Source organism: Apus apus, chromosome 3 (genome assembly GCF_020740795.1).
Source record: "Apus apus isolate bApuApu2 chromosome 3, bApuApu2.pri.cur, whole genome shotgun sequence".
Lineage (NCBI taxonomy): Eukaryota > Metazoa > Chordata > Aves > Apodiformes > Apodidae > Apus > Apus apus.
The window spans coordinates 35397492-35419998 of record NC_067284.1 but is presented as its reverse complement, the minus strand read 5'-3'; the positions used below and the strand labels follow the sequence as shown (position 1 = coordinate 35419998).

The window sequence follows — 22507 nt, the reverse complement described above, 5'->3', positions numbered from 1 at the left end:
AGGTTAAATATCTGAATAAAGTCCAGTAAACTGACTCATTATTTATTACTGAATAAAGTACTTTCAGACAGTAATTCAGGATGAAAAGTAAAATTAGATGTCATTACTGACTGTGGTGTTCAACTTTGTGACATGTAAACAAGATTTGTTAACAGACTCCTAATATATTTGCAGTTAGGAGATACACTCTAGAGCCTCACTGCTTAATCAGGAAGAGATCCTTTACGTGGCAGTTACACTTATATCTCAAAAAGGAACAGCTTGCTGTAGATTCTGAGATCTTAAAGTTTTTCAGAGTAATATCTGGACACCAATTAAATACAGTGGATACCATTTCTGAAATTGTAACTTCAGATAGTCTGTGTTGATTAATTTTAAATTTCAGAGGAATCGGAATTATTATATTTGTTACATGGAGTATTATTAAGGTTTTAAAAAGTTATTTATAAATATAATTTAAAGTTTCATTTTATTTTATTTTTTATATTAAATTGTTCTTTTGAAATGTTGTCTCCAAATTTTCATAATATGCCACTCTTATTTATTTCTAACTCCAGGCCTGATTTCTACACTTTATATATTGAAGAACCAGATTCTTCTGGACATGAATTTGGACCAGTTAGTGGTGGTGTAAGTAGTTTTTGTTTTCCTTAGACTAAATCACAGTAAAAATGGTGCTGCACTATGAACTTTACCGATTTATAAACTTGGAAAGGACAGTGGATAAAAAATTACCATGACTGTTCTATGAGTTTTTCTTAAGAACTCTTTCTTGTGGTTCACCACATTGTTATGATTCCAACACTGTATGAATCAAAATTGGTGTAAACCAAACAGACTGGCAGAAAATAATTTCAGATCATGCTATTTTCGTGGTTGTATTTAGATTGATTTAGTTTTTATTGCCAAGGAATATTTGTAAGCACATGGCCTGGCAAATTCTCAGACCTGTCTTTCATTTATTCCTAACTCTGTACTTCAATGTTTGCTAATTTGTAATCCAAAAAATATTACTTGAATGCAGGCAAAAAGTTCCATCTTTAAGAAACTTAGGACTTATCATATCAGCTCCTTCCTGGAACGGTCGTGTTTAATAGATCTGAAAATTATCTTCAGCGAAAGGCCTTGTTGTAGTGAACAACGACAGAAAAACTGATCCACCTGTGGGAAGTTTTAGGGATAGTTTTAGGCTCCCTAACTGGATAGGGATCTCCATTTCTCTTTGCACATAAAGGGCTTAAACCCCCATTATTGTCTGTGTAATTGTCTATTATTGTGCGTTGTCCATGCATGCAAGAGATTCAAGAGAGTGAAGGAGAGCCAGGGAAACGAGGAAAGCTCAAGTGCTGGGGCACGGAGTCCTCAGACTCAGTCAGGTACCGTCCTTGCTGAAGGACTTACAGGAAGACTGCACCAGCTCGGGAAGAGCCATCCTGGGTGAATGGCTGCAGGGTGGGTGGTGCTGCATTTCTCCTATATTATTTCAGTGGTGGTCAGTGGTTTTCTGCAGGAAGTTTGAAGGGACTGTAAGTATGAGAGAACGACACCATGGCTTCTTGGGTGCAATGCTGGGGTTGTAGGTAGTACATGTGTGTAAATATTTATGAAACACTGCTTATTGTTAATATATTTACATGTGCATACTACAACAAAAAATGTATTTATGTTTTAAGTCTAACAATTTATATAAGTTTGATCTGCATGTGACATTTTTTTCTTTCAATCAGCATATTTCAAAGCTCAATTTTTCTAAAGTAATAAAAGAACAATAATTGTGACATTTTTTGTGTTGCGTATTTTGTGGTAGAGTAGTGGAATTCTGCACATCTGTACTCTAATGGTGGTGGAAAAAGAAAAGAAGCAGGAATATTAAGGACCTGAAAACTAACAGAAAAGTTCACCTTTTTTTCAGATTTTGATGACTGCATTTAAGTGAGAATTTGAAATAATAACTAAAAGTTCTAATTAAGCTGGTTTATCTCACAGGTAATCAAAGCCTTACAGAAAGCAGATCAAGCACTGGGGATGCTAATGGATGGACTTAAACAAAGAAACCTACACAAATGTGTAAACCTCATAGTTGTAGCTGATCATGGTAATGTATATAGTTCTTTTTTCAGTTTCAGTTTTACTGAGTCATGGTTTCCTTTCTCTGTGTAATATGTGTGCTTCTTTTAATCCATTTTATAATTCACTTTATCTTTCTTGCCATATACTGTATCAAAAAATAACTGGTTCTATACTGTCCTTCAGGGATGGAGAAGACCTACTGCAGCCAGTTGGAATATATGACCAATTATTTCGAACAGATTGATTTCTACATATATGCTGGGCCTGCAGCTCGTATTCGAGCAAAAAATGTTCCAAAGGACTATTTTACCTGTAAGTGTGGACCAATCCTGGGATTGCACAATCAGTCTAACAGGAAACAAAGAATTAAATAAATAAATAATTAGGGAAGATGGGTATCAGTAGTAATCACCAGAGTGGACAGCTTTCTTTTTCACTTAGGCTGGCTTAAACTTGTGTTTGTTTTGGTTTTGTTCTGTTTGTTTGTTTTTCTAAATTACCCCTTTAGGTGAAATTGAAGGTTAGAAAAGCTTCTTGCAGGCTCTGATTTGAATTTTCTTGTCAAGTGGAAAGACAAAGTAAAAATTATTTTTTATTTTGAACTGGAACTTCAGGTCTTTCATAAGTGCATCGCTCTTCACAGATTTCTTGTGCAACATGGGCAGAGTCAGTATTTTTGAAGCAGAACGGTTTCTAACTGCACGTACAAAGTTACGGAATCTGAATCTTAGCACAGTGGGATCTAAACCTTGATTGAGCCCTCTAGCTAGTATCACAAAAGAACACAAAATTGAAACCATGTGTGCTGACTCTGATTTGAAATAGATACTTTGCTACCAGACTGAAATAAACCCCAAAAACAACAGCCCAAAACAACCCAATGAAACAATCCCAGTATCAGGGAGAAGAAGGAATCAATTATCTTTTCTATTGTTTCTGCATTTGTAGGCACAATATTTATACAGCATACAACAGGCTTTCCTTGGTTTAAGTAGAAAACAATCTAAGACAGGGGCAGATTAATAAATAGGAGAGAATAATGATGTTTTGTATGTGTCTTAATCTCTGTATAATTGTTGACTCATTTCCTCTAATGGTTTTATTTTTTCTGAAGGAGTTTTCCTTCTGAAAAGCACTCAGATATGGTTTTTAGAAAGCTAATGTCAAAAAATTAAATTCACCCTTTGAAAATACAGAAGGTGACAGTACTGAGACAGGATTTTTCTCTGCTGCTGAAAGTGCAATAATACAGAGATTAGGCAGGAGAAGAAAATTTCGTTCTGATGATGCGTCAGCTTTAGGTATAGGTAGTCATCACCATAGCAGTCTGTCTTGGTGTACCCCAAGTGCTAGGTACTTCCACAGGCTCCCACACCCACAGTCAGTTACCCTTGGTAACGTAACATTCCTGCATGTGGAAGGTTATGGTTGCCATAATCTTCACAGGCTAATAAATTCACTTGTACTGATAAAAAGTATGTTGAAATTTTTCTCATGGGGCTCTGGACCTTCAGCTGTTTAAATGTATGCTAACTAATATTTTCTTTTTAACAGTTGACTCCGAAGGAATTGTTAAAAACCTCACAGTAAGTAAATATTTTTATATTTTTTTCTCATAGTTTCTCTTAATAGGTATGTGATCAAAAAACACAGTTCATGAAAACCTGAGACTACAGTGCCAGTTTAAATAGTTTGCTGACTTCAGTGTACCACAGGGGCAGTTCTGGAAGTTGTTACAAGATGATGCATAAAGGTTTGCCATGGGGGATCTCTTTTCAGAGCTAAAGAGCTTTCTGTGCTTCACTTAGAAAGAGAAGTGTGTGACTTCCTGTTGAGAAGGTTGGGTATAGCTTTATTATAGAACAAAATACCACACAGGGATGCTTTAGATAATAGACATCTGTTAGCCCTGGACTACAAATGCTGCACCCAGGCTAGGTTAAAGCAAATTTTCTACACAATAGATAATGACATTGCAGAGCACGTTGCCACAGGGTGTTTGTAGAGCTTGGAAATATAAACAGGAAAAGGGGGATTTCAGACACACTAATGGGGGACAGGCCTGTAAAGGCTTTTAAACATGATCCACAAGCAAACTCTGACTTAAGGAATTCCTGAAGCCTAGAGGAAACGGAGCTGGTACAAAGAAGAAGGTTCATTCAGTACTTGACTTGTTTTTAAACACTTTCTCTAAGTATTGGATTCTGGAAATTCTAGAGATCTGATTTGACACAGAGTACTGGGAAAGAGGGATCTTTGGCATGAGGCAGTATGGCTCTTTTAGGGTCTTTTATGACAAATCACTTAAACACTTGCAGTGGTTTTAGATATGTTGCACCACCACTGGGCTCCATACTGACAGTTCTGCTCAGGTCTCTGTCATACTGTGTGGAGGTGACACTTAAGGGCAGATCCAAGCTTCTCTGTGTCTTCAGTGTAGACTGTTGTTCCTTATGGGTGCACTTTGTGAAAGCTGAGCTTTGAAAGGTGCAAACAAAGGAGTGCAGAACAGAGTGCAAAACAAAGGAACACCAAGTGTGTTTCTTTTACTGGAAGGTGATAAGATGTGAAGATGTGACAGTGCATACTTTTACTTACACTTTTTTAGATAGATAATTCACTTACTTTTTTGTTATACATTAAGACATGAGGGATTAATGTGATGGAGAAACTAAAATACTGGTAGGAAAGTTGTATTTTTTTATTTCTTTGCATTTTTTACTTACAGTGAGTTAAACGTTTAAAATACTTGCTTTCTATATATTTTCATATTTTCCCCTTATTAAAGTCACTTCCAGTTTGTTTTCTATTCTATGACTAGGCCAAGTCCAAGCAGTAGACAGATGTTTTGTCTACTATTTTAGAATAAATGCTCTCAGCTTGGAAAAATTCTCAGCTGTTTCGGCTACGTGTACTTCTGGAAAATGACCACTAGAGGTCTTCCTGTAACCTGTTGAACAACAGTTGTGCAACGTTACGTGTAGCTGTTGCCTGCCACTGAGATTTAAAGGGCAGTGAATATTCCTTTTCATTTTTTTTTCTTCTGAATACCTAAGAACACGTCCTTCATTCCCCAGCATCCAAAGGAGACACAGGAGTATGATATCAATGGTTGGGAATATCAGAAAGAGCTTTTCCACTGTTACATCCTCTACCCCATTGTTGGATGTAGAGCACGTTGTATCGAAGAGCATTAGTATGAGAGGAGTAGCATAATTTGCATGTTCTCAGCCCCAGCTGAAAATTCAGCTGCTGATAGTTACAGAGATGTAACATCTCTGTCTTACAGGAATGGGGTGGTATAAGGACACTTCCTCTTTCCTTTTCCTTTGTATATTTTGTCCCTTTCAAGTTCTTAGAACAAAAGTTTTGAGCAGAGAAGGGAGTTGTGTGTTGTATATTAATTGTTAATCCATAGACATAAAGTAATGTTATATGTTGATTTCCTCTATTTTTCCATTTAATTTGACTACTCTTTTTAGTATTGTCTCTTCTCCTGGGCTATCAAATCTAATGAATCCTTATTTTTCATGTTCTTGGATTCCACTGTGTTTCTTTGGTGACTAGGCCAGGCACACATACTCTCATGTCACATAAATCATTCTGTGCAGAGTATACAATTCTAGTACTTAGAGGTGAAGGTGTTGGATTTTGTACTGCCTGTGTGGTAAAACAGATCCACTTCTCTGGCTTACCAAGCTTCCTAGGAGCTCTTCCCTCAGCATTTTAGATGTTTCATGTTGTCCTAGTGCTGGATTCCTAACTAAGAGCAACATTTCTGAAACTCTGCCATGATGCTTGTAGCCAGCTGGAGTGGCTCCCGATGGCCATATGCAGTTAAATCTTTGCAGCATGTCTTATGGTTGTCATTAGGCTCTCAATGCCAAATTCATTCACAACATGTCTGCTAACAAAACAGTTTTGTTTACACTTTAAAGGTGGATGTAAAAGCTAAGGCCTTTAGTTAACAGCTGAGCACTGGAAATTTATATGGCATGAGACTACACGTTCAGTCTTGAGGCTGAAACCCTGAACTGTGCTACATTATGTATACATGGTTTGCTTTGTTATTTATTGAATGGTAAAATAATGAAAGATAGCAGATATAAACTGCCAGAGTACTTTCTCTTGGAGAGTGTAATCTTACATGCTAGATACCAGTGACATTTGTATGGACACACAGACTAAACATTGGTACTAAATGTCTTTCAGCCTTAGGAGTACTTCTACCACAGTATTTGGGAACTTGCTGTACATATTATAGCAGTGTATTTTCAAACCATTCCAAAAAAAAAAGCTGTATTTCCTTATTGGGCCAAAGATGAGATCTGCAGGTTATCTGAGAAGCTATCTGTGAATATTGGGCTTTGTGCTTACATTCCTGTCACTACGACATTTGTGATAATTTTGAATGATGTGTTTATTTTTATTACTGAGTAGAACTCATGACTGGGCTGTTTCCTCTTGCACAGTGCAAAAGATCTCCTCAGCACTTCAAGCCTTATCTGACGCCAGACTTGCCAAAAAGATTCCACTATGCTAATAACATTCGTATTGATAAAGTTCATCTTTTGGTGGATAAGCAGTGGCTAGCAGTGAGGTAACATAATTTTGTGACTGTTATCTTTTTCATCCCATTCTCATCCTTTTAATTTCCTTCACAGCTGCCCCATTTCCTGTTTTGCTTTAGACTTGTTACGTTTCCCTCTTTGTTACATTTAAAATCTTGCTAAGTGTAAAACGAAATGTGCCTTATTCATAAAACTGAGAATGGTATTATTAGTACAAGTAAAATCTTAACAGTCTAATGAAAGAATCCTCATTACTTCAGATCAAATTTTTACCAGAAAAAAAAAAAAAAAAGGAAAAAAAAAAAAGACAGAAAAAGTCTCAGAAATAATGCAGTTAAATTTTTTATGCAAAGCCTTCCCAGTATCTAGCCCTTTTCCTGGTGTTACAGTCACCCCTCCACTACCCTTCCGGGTCCTAAGGTTGATGGGGTCACTCTGGTCTGTGTGTGGATATGGCCAGTAAACAGCATTACGAGTCCTTCCTCAGGAGGAACATGAGGTCAGTGTTTCTTCTTTCTCGCTGTGACCTGCATGGAGTCCTTCCTGGATGGATGTGAACACTACAGCTTGCTCTCTCTTCACTGGCCTGCGAGTTAGCATTACATCTCAGTTCACTAGATATGGCACATTCTACATGGGTTAGGTATTTGCTCTTTATTCTCTTTCTTATATTTAGTCTGTTTTTGCACAATTCTAGGCCTGCATTTCTTTAACTGACCATTGGTTAGCTGTTTCTAGCCTTGGGTTCTGCATTCTACACAGAATAACTGATTGTTATTGACATGTCTATAAAAATTGTGTCTTTGCCATACAAAGATAAGCAGATAACAAATTAGACATAACCACTTTGTCATGACAAAAAGTTGCTGTAAGAGCTAAGCAGTAAAAAATAGCTCTGAGCAAGTCAAGAGCAGTTCAGACGCGTCTTAGTCTTGAGGCTTTGAAAACTCAGTGCAAAGCCTGTATTTACTGAGCTACGGTATTGCAATAGGAAAAGCCTGAGCCAAATTGGAATTTCAAGGCTACTCAAACTGCTGAAAATGCCCAATCCGTATATGACTTGATTATTTGTTTTACTGCAACCAAATAATTGTCCTGGACATAGAAAAAGAAATGCCCACTGAAAAATTCCATATTCACCCTTTTTTAAACTGTGCTCAAATATTCTTGTGCCCTTGAAAAGAGGATACATGTTCTTAACGACTGTGATGACTGTCTCTTTATCTTTCCATGTATCTCAGCAACGGGTAAACTGAAACAATATTAGTCATTATAAGTCAGATTATTCTGACATGTTATTAATCCTATAACTCCCACACACCCATCCACAACTTTCCTTCACCCTGAGTGAGTAATTCAGAATTACTGATATGAACTTGTTCTTTTTGTAACATTACTATTTACGTGATATGATGATTCCTTCTTAGAAATCAAAATTACACATCTTGTGGAGGGGGTAACCATGGCTATAACAACGAATTTAAAAGTATGGAGGTAAGATGATTTCTGTTCAAGTCTTGCACCTTCTTATATTGACAGTCATGATGTGCTAGGTGAACCAGTGGACTATAGAATATATGATAGTTTTTTCTTCTGTGTCACCCAGACATGTAAAATGTGAACACATGCTGGATCCACATATTCGTGTTGCCTTCATCAATGTGTCCAAGGCCCGCTTCCTTGGGATCCTGTAGTAAAACTTCTCTGGGCTCACCTTAGCTCCATGGAGCTGGATAGACTACAGTAAACCAAGCATACCATGTGTAGTTGTGGGACACTGAATTCATTCATTCTTTCACTCTTCTGCTGAGGCACTGACTAAAACATCTCCATAGGCTCTGGGAGTTCAGTTAGTCATCTGAAAACCTGTATGCTCAAATAAACTGAATTTCATTGTCCATGCTTATCTTACAAGGCTTAATCTTATCATCAGAGCAAAAAAAGTCTTTAGTAAAACCTGTATATTAGTATAGCCTGTATTGCAGTTTCATCTCATTTTCACTTCTGGTTATAGCAAAAATATTTTGAGGTCTTGAACTTTTTGTTTTTTCATGTACTTTCTGTGATGTGAACCTTTAAGTGAGGTCAAGCATGCCACTCCTAGTCCCATACTCTGTGCCTAAGACTCAGATTCTTCCAGATCTTCACAACTATATTAAAACCATATGTCAACACACTGATCAGAATGGTGCTGAATGTTTGCATGGAAAAAGAAGGTAATTTCTGGTTAACATGGATATCTTAATCACAGATAACCTTTTGCTGGTGGCACAGTGTCTGAGGAATTTTTTTTTTCTTTATAAAGAAGCAAAATGTGTTAAAGTTGTCTTTTTAAAATAAATTAAGAGTTCCTTTTCTATTATGGGAACATGAGGATATTATTTTAGAACAGAGAATTGTCTGGTTTAATCATATTTCCTGCATCTTATGGCAGGCAGCTCAGGAGACCTATAAAGTAGTAGAAACTACTGTAAGACTGTAAATAGTATATGTTCTGCTACAATGCTTGCAGGCCCCAGCAAGGTCCACCTTAGCACTACATTGCACAATTGGTGGTACTGATACAGGTCTCTGCTGAGCTTGGGATGGGTCTCCCCAGTTCCCTGCTCCTTGCTTTAGCCATGGCAATAGGCTCTTAAAGGACCCAAAGTCTTTTGAGAATGCAACGTGTATTAAAACAAACAAACAAACCCCATCTCCCCCACAGTGCTTATATTTTTGGCTCAGTATTAGCTGTTAGATAGGATCTGTGAGTGTCCTAACTCTGCATTTGTTCAAATGGCATTGTTACTGACAGTTGTAATGAAAACATAAAAAGGTGTGAATTTGAAACAGTAAACAACATTTTTTGTAAATATGCATCAAAATATTACAGAACCACCCACCCCTGAATTAATTTTATAGATGAAAGTATCCTGAGAAATGAATTAACATTTTGCATTTTTCTTCGCAAAATTTGCCTTCTTTGCCAGAACAATCTTACACTGTAACTTCTAGGACTGTGAAAAGACTGTATTTTGTTTCAGTGTCCCTGTTTCTGTAAAATGCAAGTATACTGATTTTGAATTTGCATGTCTCTAGATAACAGTTTTTGTTTTATTACAATCTAGGCTATATTCTTAGCCTATGGCCCAAGCTTCAAAGAGAAAACAGAAGTGGATGCTTTTGAAAACATTGAAGTTTACAACCTTTTGTGTGGTGAGTAGAAACAACCCAGTACTTTAGATCATAAAACAACTGTATTTTCTAATACCAGTGTTGTAAGAGCTAAAAGAAGAGCAATTAAAAATTCAGTTAATTAATTCAGAAGCTAGTTTTTTCACACAAAACACTGAAGCCATGCTTTTTTGCATTCTGTACAGTGCTAAAAAATAACTTCCAGAAATAAGTCTGCTTTGAAGGTTGTTTCTGTTTGGAAGAGTCCACTAAAGAATCAGAGAGAATCTCTCCTGCCATATTAGCTTGCTGTTGAAATGGTGCCTGTGGAAGAATTTTGGCATAAGGAATCTTGTAGAGAGTTACTGCTCTTGCCTGTAACTTAAGATGGGCCATTGCAATCCCAGCAGTGTGCAATTAGGAAGTATATTCCTCAAAAATATGGGTTAAGACATCACACAAAAATGCAATAGGCTAGTATGCTTCACAATGTGATGCTTTTGCAATCACCTTCACACTTGGCATTAAATCATCTAATCTTATGAATGTTAAGGTGAAGTATACAACTGTATCAACAGCACTCAAACACATAATTACCAAATCTTGATGCGGTGGAATGTTGCAATGAACCTTCATACCTAGAAAATTGCAAGGTAAGTGAACAAGCTATTTCTTCTGTATTTAGAGTGAATGCACAGGAAATATGTAGAATTGGAAAGATAATTGTTTTTTTAAATGCCGTTTCAGTCCTAAAATAGCTTCAGAATATGTTTATGAATTTCAAATGTTTCAACAGATTTGCTGCATATTACACCAGCACCAAACAATGGAACACATGGCAGCTTGAATCACCTCTTAAAAAAACCGTTTTACAGTCCTTCACATGCAAAAGAAGAATCACCTCCTTCTTTATGTCCAGTTTCCCATCTGACTCCCAGAGATGAACTAGGATGCACATGCGAGCATGTAAGTAGGGGCTTCTGGAATCTTTTAATTATCTTTATCAAGTGTGTTCTGTTTCCTTTGCTTTTTTTTTTTTTTTTTTTTTCCCTAAACTCTGGGTTAATTCTCAATGATTCTCCTGTAATTTGCAGATAAAAGATGCTTCAAGACTAAATGAGAAGTTAAAACTCACTGAAGAAGAAAGTAAGTAGCAAGAAATTAAAAAGGACAGCAATATTTTTATATCTATGCCTGGTTTAGATTTTTTATTACTGGTTTCAGTGAGAATTTTGTAAATGTTAATTGCAATTTGAAGTGAAGCAGGAAAGCCAAGTTGAACCACAACTTTTTTTTTTTTCTTCTTTTTTCTTTGCATTTATTAAAAAAAATGCTGATTGATACTGTTACAGCAACATCCATGTGTAGGAACCAGATCTGAATCCCATTAAAATCTTGGAAAAAATCACACAGGTTTCAATGGTGTTTGGAGAAAGGCTGAACGCTTCCAGGCTGTATGCCATAACTATTGTTCCCCACCTTATAGCCATAATTTTTCCTTTCTCTGAATAAAAATTCCCATAGATATTTCTGTGTGCTTTTTTCTAATGCTTCCTAGCCAAATAAGGCATAAATTTCAATTCACTGGCAAGACAAGTTTAAAAGATTTATATTGGTATGAAATTGCAAAGAAACTAGAATTTCCAAGTGTGCTATATTACATTAACTTTCATATGTTAAACATGACATAAAAACCATTTTCTACATTTTTTATTCCACTCAGAAGCTAACAATTTAAAGAAACATACATCCTTGTTTACTGTTAGTTTTATTTCTATTTATTAATGTTTTATTTTACATTTTTTTCTGCTCTCTTAAACCTTTGACCCATCCAAAATGTTATAGAAGAATGAATCAATAATTATTGCTTAAATTCTAGTAAAGAAGGCAAACTCCTATCATCTGCCATATGGGAGACCCAGAGTTCTTCAGAAGGAAAATGTCTACTGCCTCCTCTCGCATCATCAGTATGTGAGTGGATACAGCTACAATATCAGTATGCCACTGTGGACTGCATACACTGTGAACAAGTCTGTAAGTTATCAAATATCTGTACTATTCATAAATTTGTAATATAATAGATTGAACATGTGATCCATTCATCAGGAATGCTGGTTAAGGACTGGTTGATACCATATGACTAAGGCTGTTATGTGAGAGAGAAAAAACAGGTCTTTGATATCTTTTAAGTTTAAACTGTCTTATAATATTTTTCTTTAACAAGTGGGAAGGCCATCTGCCAGGGACACAAAAGTTATGAAAGAGTAAAGCTGCTGGTAAGCTGGATCTGTTAAGCCTATTCTGTAAAGGGGATAAGTTGTCAGCGGTGTTTCAATTTGTCTGTTGATTCTCGAGGAAAAGCAGGCTGTGATTTCCAAAATAGGAAGCTTTTAAGCTTTCCTATGAATATCATGGTCTTCTTGCTATTAACAGGCCTTTGTGCAACTCTGCAAGACAGTTTGTACTAATACATATTTCTATATGTTCTGTTTTTGCTCTCTATTACATTATGTAATTACTGACAAGTTTAATTATAGCTGAGAGGACCTCTGAGGTTCAAGGGTATGTGGCTCTAGAATAAACTGTTTGTGTTTGCAGGGTCCGCAAACTAGTGGACATTCACAGGCTTAATTAATTGCTCTGAGGAAATAACCTTATACTAATGTTCCTGTCTGAAGATAAGTCATTGAAGTCTGCATGATCTTATTTTATCAGTACAAACGTGGGGAAATTATTTTAATGAAATATATCCTGCTAGAATATTAGTATTTCAGACAGTTTTGCCCTATACTTTCTATACATTTTTCATAATCTGGGTGAAGGATCACAAATGCAACCCAAAGAAGGCTTGTAAGTTTCAAGAAAGTTTATTTTTACTTCATCATATTTGATGATCTGCTCTTATAGCTTACTAGGACAGTGCATTACCCTAATGAAAACCAGTTAATTGTGGGCAGGCTTTTTCTGATTTTGCTTTGAAAGGATTTAAAAGTCACACCAGATTTCAGCACCAGCAGCAAGAAGCTTGAAAAAGGGCAAATAGCTTTTCAGACATTTTCCTTTGTTGAAACCCAAATTCTCAGTTGGAAAAGAAGTCTGTAAAGAAAGTAGTAGCCCAATATATCATCTAAATCCACAGAAACGCATATTTATGGGAATTTTTTGCAGTGGTTTATGCAACACTGTGGGAAGCAGAGAATAACTGATGGTTTTGGAGGTATAATTTGCAGCAGACTCTAATGCAATAATGTATGCTTTCTATGGATAAAGTAGAAAGGAATGAATTTCCTCTGTAGTACTCTCAAAGACACAAAGGTGAAAGGCTATAAGTGTAGAGGCTCACTCACTGACTTACCTGATACAGTAAGTTAGTTGATAGAATGTTTTTTTATCACAACATGTGGTAATCAAGAGAAAAAAGCTTTATTGATTATAACAACAGTGGAAGGACAAAGGGATGGAGCTAATGCCTTTAACTGTAAGCTTTGGCTACAATATTTGGGAATGACAGAAAATGGCATTTTCCACAGAATTTTTATTGCATCCTTGGTTATTTATGTTGTGGCTAAAGCCTGTGCAGCGATTCACACAATTTGCAAGTCGAGGCATTTCTTGACGTTAGGTAGTTATAAATAAGAGCTGAAACAGTAAAATAGATTATGTAAGCTGGAGTTTTACTGGTTTTGTGTGATTTGGAAGTTTTGAAACTGGGCTGGCTGATTAAGCCTGCACAGTATTAATGCACCTGCATGTGCTATCAGGAGCAGGGATATTATGAATAATATATAGTTACAGATCTTAAATAAACAATGTCAGATAGAATTTTGGTTACTTAGTTTTCTTAGTCAAAGGAAAATTTAAGATCAAAGGTAATTTATTTTCCTGAGGTTTTATACTCTTCTGCCAGGAAGGCAGGCAGATTTCCTCCACCTGCTTGCAGACACCTGTGGAATTGAAACAGTTTTGCTATGTAGAATCACTAAAGTTTACTATAAAAATACATAACAACCTTAATCTGTCCTGCAGTGGGATGAGACCTGTATAAACCTCTGGGATTTTTGGAACTAAAGCTCATCTTACTGGGGATTATGGGAGTTCTGTTTTTTGTGGTTTAGTATTTTTTCTTCTTGACTACTGAAAAAAGGTTCCTGGAGGTGGATGAAGTTGACATGACAGACCACAGCAGATGCTTAAAGTCTGCCATGTAGTGCAGATGCAAATTGCTCTTGCTTCTTCACATGAACTACTAGCTAGTCAAAAGACAATAACCTGCATCTGAGAAGGTATTGCATGGTGTGACAGGCAAAGCCATTTTTAAGTTGCAGCTGTTTTCTTCAGAATACATTGTGGTTCTTTGACCTGAAAGACTAGGAGCCAAATGGTTAAAGCTGTTGCATTCCTGATGAGGGTTTTTTTTCTGATTCTGCAGTTGTGAGATGGTGGCTATTGCTGTCATCTCATTTCTTAATAAATGAACACTTTCAACAGCTTCTTTGATCATCATTCTTTTCTTATTTATAGATGGTCTGATAAAAATAGCTTATTCTTCTATTTTGAGGAAAAAAATGAAGATGGGTTGTAGCAGAGTGAGCGTGTTAGTTCACAGAGAATTAGCAGTACTGCTTGCAGTTTGGGTATGCATTAATTGTTGATCTCATTGTACTAAAAAGGTGATGCAGATGTAGCCTTTCTGATCTCTCAACAGCGTTTGATACCTTTTTCTTGCTAACTTGTAGATACTTGAAAAATCAAGCTGAAATATTATTGAATGGTTGCTTTTTCAGTGTTTTGAGAGTCCATGAGTACATTATGAATTCTCATTTCTTCAGATGGAGAATTTTCTCCTGTGATTCCCAGTGGAAACAGCCACAGGCAACCTTCCCCTTCTAAATGTATGGGAATGTTTGTGAAAATGCATGTTACATGAGGTATTACATTTGTGACAGATAGCTTTAAAACAATGTCCTCCTGCCTTCGCACTTGGATTTGAGCTCATAGCTTATACAATTAGCTTCAAAAAAAGTCAAATAATGAGAAGAGAGTTGAGTGGTGTCCTCATTGCTTCTGGTTGGAGAAAATGTGAATACTATTAATAACCTAGGTTCATGATATAGGTCAGAAGTAGATTCCTTGCTGTATTTGGAAAATGTCATCTGTGATCACTGCGTTTAGTGAGAAGAATGAAGTTCTCCTCAGGGTAGTCTTTGGCATGTTTACTCTGTCTGACCTTTGTTACTTTGACTCAAGTTTCTTTTCAGAGACCACACAGAATTTGAAGCCCTTTTTGAATATCACAGTTCTATTAGTTAGTTTAAAATACTGGTTTCTTCAGTAACCCTGATCCATTAACACTGCCTTATTGCTTTGGAAACTCAAAAGGACAAATTTCTCAAATTAATTGGATGTCACTTTTGTATCGGGTTTTACATTTGCTGGACAATGACAGTTTATCTACCCAGGTGGCAAAGGCAGTCTTTTGTCTTTCATATTTCATTCCACATGATATATACAATTTTCATTATTACACAACTTGACCATAATATGGGCATCTACAAGAACTGTAATAAAAGTAAGTCAATAAATTAAATCAAGGAGTACAAAGAGGTACAAGAAGAACATTGAAGTCCTTTATTTCTGCTTGGTTTTAGTCAATCGAAGTAAACAATGTAATGAAGATCAATTTAGATGTTTAACTGCTGTGTATAAATGTATAAAGAAAATAAATATGTTCCATTGTTACCAAAATGGAAATAAATTACATGTAAATGAGTATGAAAAACAAAAAGCAGTTAAACACAGAAAAATATATTCTGATGTTTTTGTTAATGCTATCATAAAATTATGATAAAGGTTACAGAAAAGGTTATAGGGGAAAAAAAGTTAAGGTTATATAAATAACTGCACTCATCAGGATCAGTTTTGGCCAGATCTTAGCTAGTGTGCATGTTAACATTTCTCAGCTGAAGATAGTGAAGCTAGCCAGCAATATGTACTGAGTTTTCTATGAATTTATTTAACTTTAGCTCTTGAGCAACACAAACTCTTATTATGGTAACGGCTTCCTCAGATGCTAAGCTGAGGTGATAGTGTCATCTTTATATACTAGCTGCTTTCCAGGAGGATGTGACATCAAGTTTATGTTTCCAGAAATATGTAAAAGTGACAAATGAGTCAAGCTTGTCACCTGTTTTTGCCTAAGGCATAACCTTATTTTGCTACTACAATTTTACATGCTGCATAAGGATTTCCCTGAATCACTTAAAAACAGAATTAGAGGAAAAACATTAGGCAGAAAGCATCAGTGTCCATTACTTACATTGACCTGATTCACTATGAAAAGAGAAGATTCAATGAAGTCTGTTCTAGAAAGTTAAAACCATACAAAGCAATGGGTTAGCCACAGCTGTGGGTGTAATACTGTTGTTGTTTTTTTCCCTTTTCACAGGAAAACACATCTCTTCTTCCCACTCTTTCAGACTGTCTGCGGGCTGATGTTAGAATCCCTGTTGCTCAGAGCCAAAAGTGTTCCAACTACCCAGAAGGGCTGACCTTCACCCGCAGTTTCCTCTATCCTCCCAGTGAGCACGGTTCTTTTTATAGCCAGAGCTTAGAAAGTCTTAATCAGCTGGATGTGGGTTTATGTTTAAACATATACCCAAACACCAAAACAAACTTCTTTGGGTCATCATGTTGGGCAGAAAAAGGTTTCCAGTGTCTGTAGACTGACCAAAAGCATGACTTGTATCTAAAAATTTTCAGTTTAGAATATTTAATTAAAAAAAAAGAAGAAAAAAAATTTAAAAAAATTAAAAAAGAAGAAAAAAAAAAGAAAAAAAGGGAACAACTTGAGTGTGAAGAAAACTGGTTCGAAATATGTAACAGGTTGGAGTGAAGAGCTGTCCCCCATCCTCTGTATGAATTTTTATTTTCTATTGTAAAATTTGGTAATTAGTTTATTGAACAGATTGAACAAATAAATTTGTAGATAAGTTTGCAATAGGATTATACACTAATCCTCCAGTGTAAAACATAACTGCATTTAATATACCTGCAATTGTAGTGACATAAGAATCAAATTAATCTCTGTGTAGTGTTTCATTAATTTACACTTTGTTCTTTTTATAGACTTCAGTTCATCTGCTGTTGAGCAGTATGATGCCTTACTCACCAGCAATATTCTTCCCATGTATAGAGCTTTCAAAGGTAGGTTGCAAAGTTTTGATTAATTTTGATTAATTTTCTGTAATTATTGTTCTGGATTTGATAAAGATATGACAAGGACTTAACAACATTAATGCATGGCCTGCAGTATATCCATATCTTTTGCAAATATATTTTCAACTTTTGAAAAGTAGATGGGTGAAATTTTAAAATTCAGTGATGTGAGTTGATTTTTTAAGTTTAGTTTTTTTATATTCCTGTCTGACCTCTGCTTAGGTGTACCTCTTTACTTCTGAATTTTCTCTTCCTCTCCTGAGTGCTGTCCTAACACAAAATGCTAACTGTGAAACTCTCATCATAATATTCCCCTGGGGAAATGCTCAAGGTGAATGAAAATGGCACTATTTCTATCCTTTTGCAAAGTTTGCAAGCAGTGCCCTGTTACAGTGCCTGTTCCATCCAGCAGAAAGCTGGAGGAAAAGCAGTGATTTTCATTACCTTCAGACTTCATTTATTAATTCACTCATGTCATATGAAAAACAGATCCAGAAAACCTAATTGGCTTTAATCTTCCAAGTAAATCAAAGATGTTATGAAAAAATCCATAAGCAAGATGTACATCAGTAGGGGATGTCTTCAATCCTCAAAACCCATCTGGTTATTTTGCCATGGTAGCTGTGAATATTCAAACAATCTCACTGGTTTATATCCTACAAATTGTGTTTTCTCAAATTACATCTGTGAAATAAGACAAATTGCCTAGAGGTGTTTGACATGAGTTCCATAAAGTTAGATTACCTCTCAGGTGGTAAATATTCCTCTTAGAAAACCATTGTCTTAATTCCTGCTAATTGGCAGTTGCAGGTGCTAGCAGATAGGCCAGAAATGAATGACTGCTCAGCTCTAGAATTGTAGTTTCAGCTTCAGATTGAACACACTGTCTCCAGCAGTACAATGGACCTTGCAGAGCTGTAATAACATTTACCATGCCTCTTTGAATGGTGAGTGAGAATATGTCCTTTCTGACAAAACTCAGATTTTGTCAAACAAGAATTGATTTTACAGGCAGTTGAGTTTGGAAGTTTTTATTATTCATTTATAGTGAATGTTCTATGTTATTTTCTTTAGTGGTGAAATAACTTCAAGCTTACATTAAATATGCTTATATTTTCTTTTAATGACAGAGATATGGGATTATTTCCATAATGTGCTTCTTCAGGAGTATGCTAGAGAAAGGAATGGAGTAAATGTTATCAGTGGACCAGTGTTTGATTACAATTATGATGGCCATTTTGATACCCTTGATGAAATTAAGCAGTAAGTACACAGAAAAGCCAGAAGTCAAACTCCAGATTATTTCCCACTGTATTTTCACAGAAACAAGCTACTACTCAGAAAGAAAATAGTATCATAGAGAATGTAATATTACCTTTATAAAACTACATCCACTGTTACTCATACAACAGCAAATACTCTTGCAAACAGATACAGTATTGTAGTAATTGAAGATCCAGGAAAGAGAAAAAAGCTTTGCAGTTACATGTGTATTTATGTAGACATGCACAGATACAGACCAGTAACTTCCCAAGCTTATGCCTAGATTTTTGGGCCTCTGCAACAGAAATACTGGGAGACTGTGTGACATCTAAATACCCAGAAGTTGTGTTCAAGCATAAATTTCTCACTTCCATGTTATGTTCACTCATCTGTGTGTTGTTTATCCCTGTTGTCTCAAACTGATGTGTTTTATCAAAGATCAGATTTTTGTCTTTGCCCTCATTGAATCATGCAACTGGGAACGTAACAGGTAACATTCCTGAGTGCTACCTTTGCACAGCTATGGTTCACACAAGTCACTTGGGAATCTGACAAGTTCTTTGTACATTTTGATGAGCTCTGGTAGCATAATAAAATACATTTTACAATTAATGTCTGTATAGAAACAGGAATAAGAGGAGACTTACATAAAAAAGATAAATATAAAAGATAAAGACCAATTATTTATGTTTAGTGAATGAGCACAGAAAGAGGAAAAAAAAGAACAAGAACAAACAACTTTAATTTTTTCCAAATATAGGGAAAATGGCTTCTGACAGTAAGAACATTTATGTAGTTGAAAAGTGCTGGGAAATTTGCACAGCTGAATCTGTCACTGAAGATGTTTTATTCATGACTAGACTTAATACCACATCTGTCAAAAGTGGTTTGAGAGTAGGAAAATCAGCTCTGCCACGAAGTAGGAGGGTGGAAGGGAGGAGAGACTAGAACTTCCTTCCAAGCAGAATCCTGTAATACCCAGTCGACCACACAGTGTTGTCTGCAGTTTGGAATAAATGTTGTATTCAGCATAGTTAGTCAGCCATACGAAGCAGCAGAATGATTTCAGGGGTGGTGTTTTGTTGAATATTGAAGACAGACAGTGAATTTGGGAAGCCTTCAGCTCTTCATAAGTTTATATACAAAAGTGACCATATTCACAGAATAGCCAGAAAATGGAGGCAAAGACACTTCCTAAGACATATCCTAAACTGGTTTCTAAAGTTCATAGCCACAAGTCATTATTCTGACATTTCTTGCTGGCAAGGAATTAGAAGCTAATATTCTCATCACGCTTCTCCAATTCAGTTCCATCTGGTTAAAATTCTTAATGTGATGAAGGGCAAATATGAAACTCTCTCCTGCCTCTTCCAGATGTAGAGATCTCTGGCTTTGGACAAAATAGAGTGTTGACTACATAAGGAATCCTGTTGGTTTCAGTGGGATTGCTTGTAGCAAAAGGACTTATTAACGTGTGTTTGGCTGTTTATGAAACAGATAGTGAGGCTGTGTACCCCATCAGGTATTTACTTCAATTATAAAATAAAGTAATATAGTAGTGAAAGATCTAAGCTAAGTTCTATATATTATTAATTACATCAGTAATTTTAATAATAGATAAATCCCTGAATTAATGTTTGTTTTGTAGGAATGTAAGCAATACAGAAATCCCTGTCCCAACCCATTACTTTGTGGTTCTGACTAGCTGCAAGGACAAGTCCTATACACCACTGAACTGTCCAGGCTCCTTGGATGCTTCTTCTTTTATCATTCCTCATCGACCTGACAACACTGAAAGCTGTGCTGTAAGTATAGTTCTATGCTCCCATATGCTTCCATGCTTTGTGAACTGAATCCCAGTGGGATCCAGTCATCTGGAGAATCTTTAGAAATCTAAGTGTTTAATTACTTAATTCCAAGTGAGTTGAGAGCTAAAGCAATGACTAAGGGAGTAAGAAGCTCCAGAAGAGGTATCTCGATCTAATGAGCTGATAGGAAGCAAGGAAGAAGAAGAAAGGAGGGTTTGATAAGAGGACTTGGAAATGCTGTCACCTGGAAAGGGCTTAGAAGACCAGCACAGCCAACAGGATGATGAGCTAGCTTTGTGGAAGGCTGCAGGATAAACTTACTCCATGGGTATCAGAGGACTTAAGAGTGTTATGCCCTCCAGTGAGTTAGAAGAATTAATTCAGTCCTTTGTTCCACCTTTATCAGAAATTAGACAGTAGACATTTAGATGGATTGTTCAGCAGTTGAAATTCATACCTGAGTTAAATAAAATCTATGCTACCACTGCGAGTGTAAATCCCCTGTGTTGTAGCAAATAAAATATATTAGCCAAGTGTAATATGTGTTGTTGAGCCAGCTGAGTGTCTGTTTCATAAACTCTGGGGTGCAAAAGGTTCCTTAGCTCAGTGTGTGTATTACGGAGTCTCCCCACACACAAGTATAGCTGCACAGACTTGAACTGGCCCTCAAAGCACTAAAATTGTGTTTATTTAATTTATTTATAACTTTGAACTCACAGCTCCAGACAGGTGCAAGCTTGTGCTGCTTAGAAACAACTTGACTGTCTCCACATCTGTGGTGTGGATAACCCACAGCTGCCCGGGGATCTTTTTGGTAGTTGAGAGTTGACTAAATATACAAAATAAAAAATTTGTAGTCTTTATACTTTAGAAATTAATAACTACTATTTCTAAAGTTTAACAACAAACCCCAAATATCATTGCATTTTATATTCATTATGTCTTGCAGGGATGTAAATTTAGTGAACCATTTGTGTCAGAAGCAGATATTGATAATGGAAAAGCAAATTACCATCCGTTCACAAAACAACTTTGTAGCCAAAAATTAAGAATTGAGCAATAACATTTTTTGATTGATTAGTGTTTACATTTCTGTTGTTCTCCCTGTCTTTCCAGCAATTGTTATTGCTGTCCAGCAGTCAAGACTGAGCTGCTGTAAAGACTTTGTTCAGGTTGTCAGGTGCCTGTTGTTTGGCTAGCCTGAGCACTGCAGTTAATTTATACTGCAACTGAAACTATCCTTACTTGTGTATTTAAAATATGACTCAACTGTACTTTGCAGTTAAAAGTCATCCTTGCCATTTCAGCATGATTTTGTTTTCCTGTTACTTTGGAGGTGGGAAGAGGAGACATCCGTTTGCTTCTGTGTAAATGAGATCCCTAAATGCAGGGCCGCAAAGATGCCTAGGAAAACCTGGAAGACGTTTTAGCAACTGGATGCCTTTAGTTGGTGAAACCAGTTCAAACACTGCTTATTGTCTAACACCACCACCACCACCAAACAACAGAGCACCTTTTATGTGTTTAAACATTGTTCTTGTTTGGTTTTGGCAGGAAAATAAGTCACTTTCCGAATGGGTTGAAGAAAGAGTTCAGGCTCATTCTGCACGTGTTCGGGATGTGGAGCTCCTGACTGGGCTTGACTTTTACCAGGAAAGAGAGGAACCCATCACCAAGATCTTACAGCTAAAGACCTTTTTGCCAGTATATGAGACTGAAGTTAACTGAGTGTCTGTTAAAAAAGTGTCGGTGCTTGGAAGAAAGCAAAATCAAGTGATTTAACTTTTTTCCCTGCTAAAATATATAGGAAACATGACTACAGCTTTTCTACAGGGAAACATGCTTAGAGGAGCAAATTTCTTTTTTCAAATTCATGTTCTTTGGTCAGGTGTTTTGTGCCAACTGAATAAAAACTACCTAAAGTAATTTAAATCATCATTGCTGAGCCAGGCTTTCAAAATAGAGAATATTTTACTAGGAGTGGTTTGAAAAAAACCTGCAAAAGGAACATGTTTAATAGTAGAGAGACCTCAGAACTGTTGAATCATGACACTATCATCTCAAACATGGAAGAGTATTTCACCCTGTAACACTGTGGCATCTAAGTCTGTCCATCTAAATTGGACACTTCATCTAAACTGCCTCACTTAGGAATACAACTGATTGTTCACTGCATAGTAAATCCTACCGTAATTTAGTCAATGAATCTACATAATACATAATTTAGACATGTAAATTAACTAGTCTAGAATAATAACATTGATTTCAGAGATAAGAAACAAAGAGCTTCTTAACGGTATAATATTTGTTAGGTCTACATTAGCAATTTAAAGTAGAACTAGCTGGACTTATGTGATGTTGTTGTGACTAGATATATTTAAATTTGAATTAACCCCTGTATCACCAAACACAGCAGCAATACAA

General features: G+C 36.2%; 1 protein-coding gene across 1 annotated transcript in view; it reads left to right on the top strand.

The window, feature by feature from the left end:
• The window catches only part of ENPP3 (ectonucleotide pyrophosphatase/phosphodiesterase 3), a 44685-nt gene extending 22178 nt beyond the window's left edge, over positions 1-22507 (top strand). Inside the window, exons 12-26 of the mRNA XM_051613825.1 lie at positions 558-630; positions 1987-2095; positions 2254-2382; positions 3625-3656; positions 6543-6670; positions 8069-8135; positions 9752-9839; positions 10594-10763; positions 10892-10943; positions 11677-11831; positions 16243-16375; positions 16923-17000; positions 18143-18275; positions 19924-20080; positions 21638-22507. Coding sequence (XP_051469785.1) covers positions 558-630; positions 1987-2095; positions 2254-2382; positions 3625-3656; positions 6543-6670; positions 8069-8135; positions 9752-9839; positions 10594-10763; positions 10892-10943; positions 11677-11831; positions 16243-16375; positions 16923-17000; positions 18143-18275; positions 19924-20080; positions 21638-21811 — 1678 coding nt within the window. The 3' untranslated portion in view covers positions 21812-22507. The remainder of the gene's footprint in view (positions 1-557; positions 631-1986; positions 2096-2253; positions 2383-3624; positions 3657-6542; positions 6671-8068; positions 8136-9751; positions 9840-10593; positions 10764-10891; positions 10944-11676; positions 11832-16242; positions 16376-16922; positions 17001-18142; positions 18276-19923; positions 20081-21637) is intronic.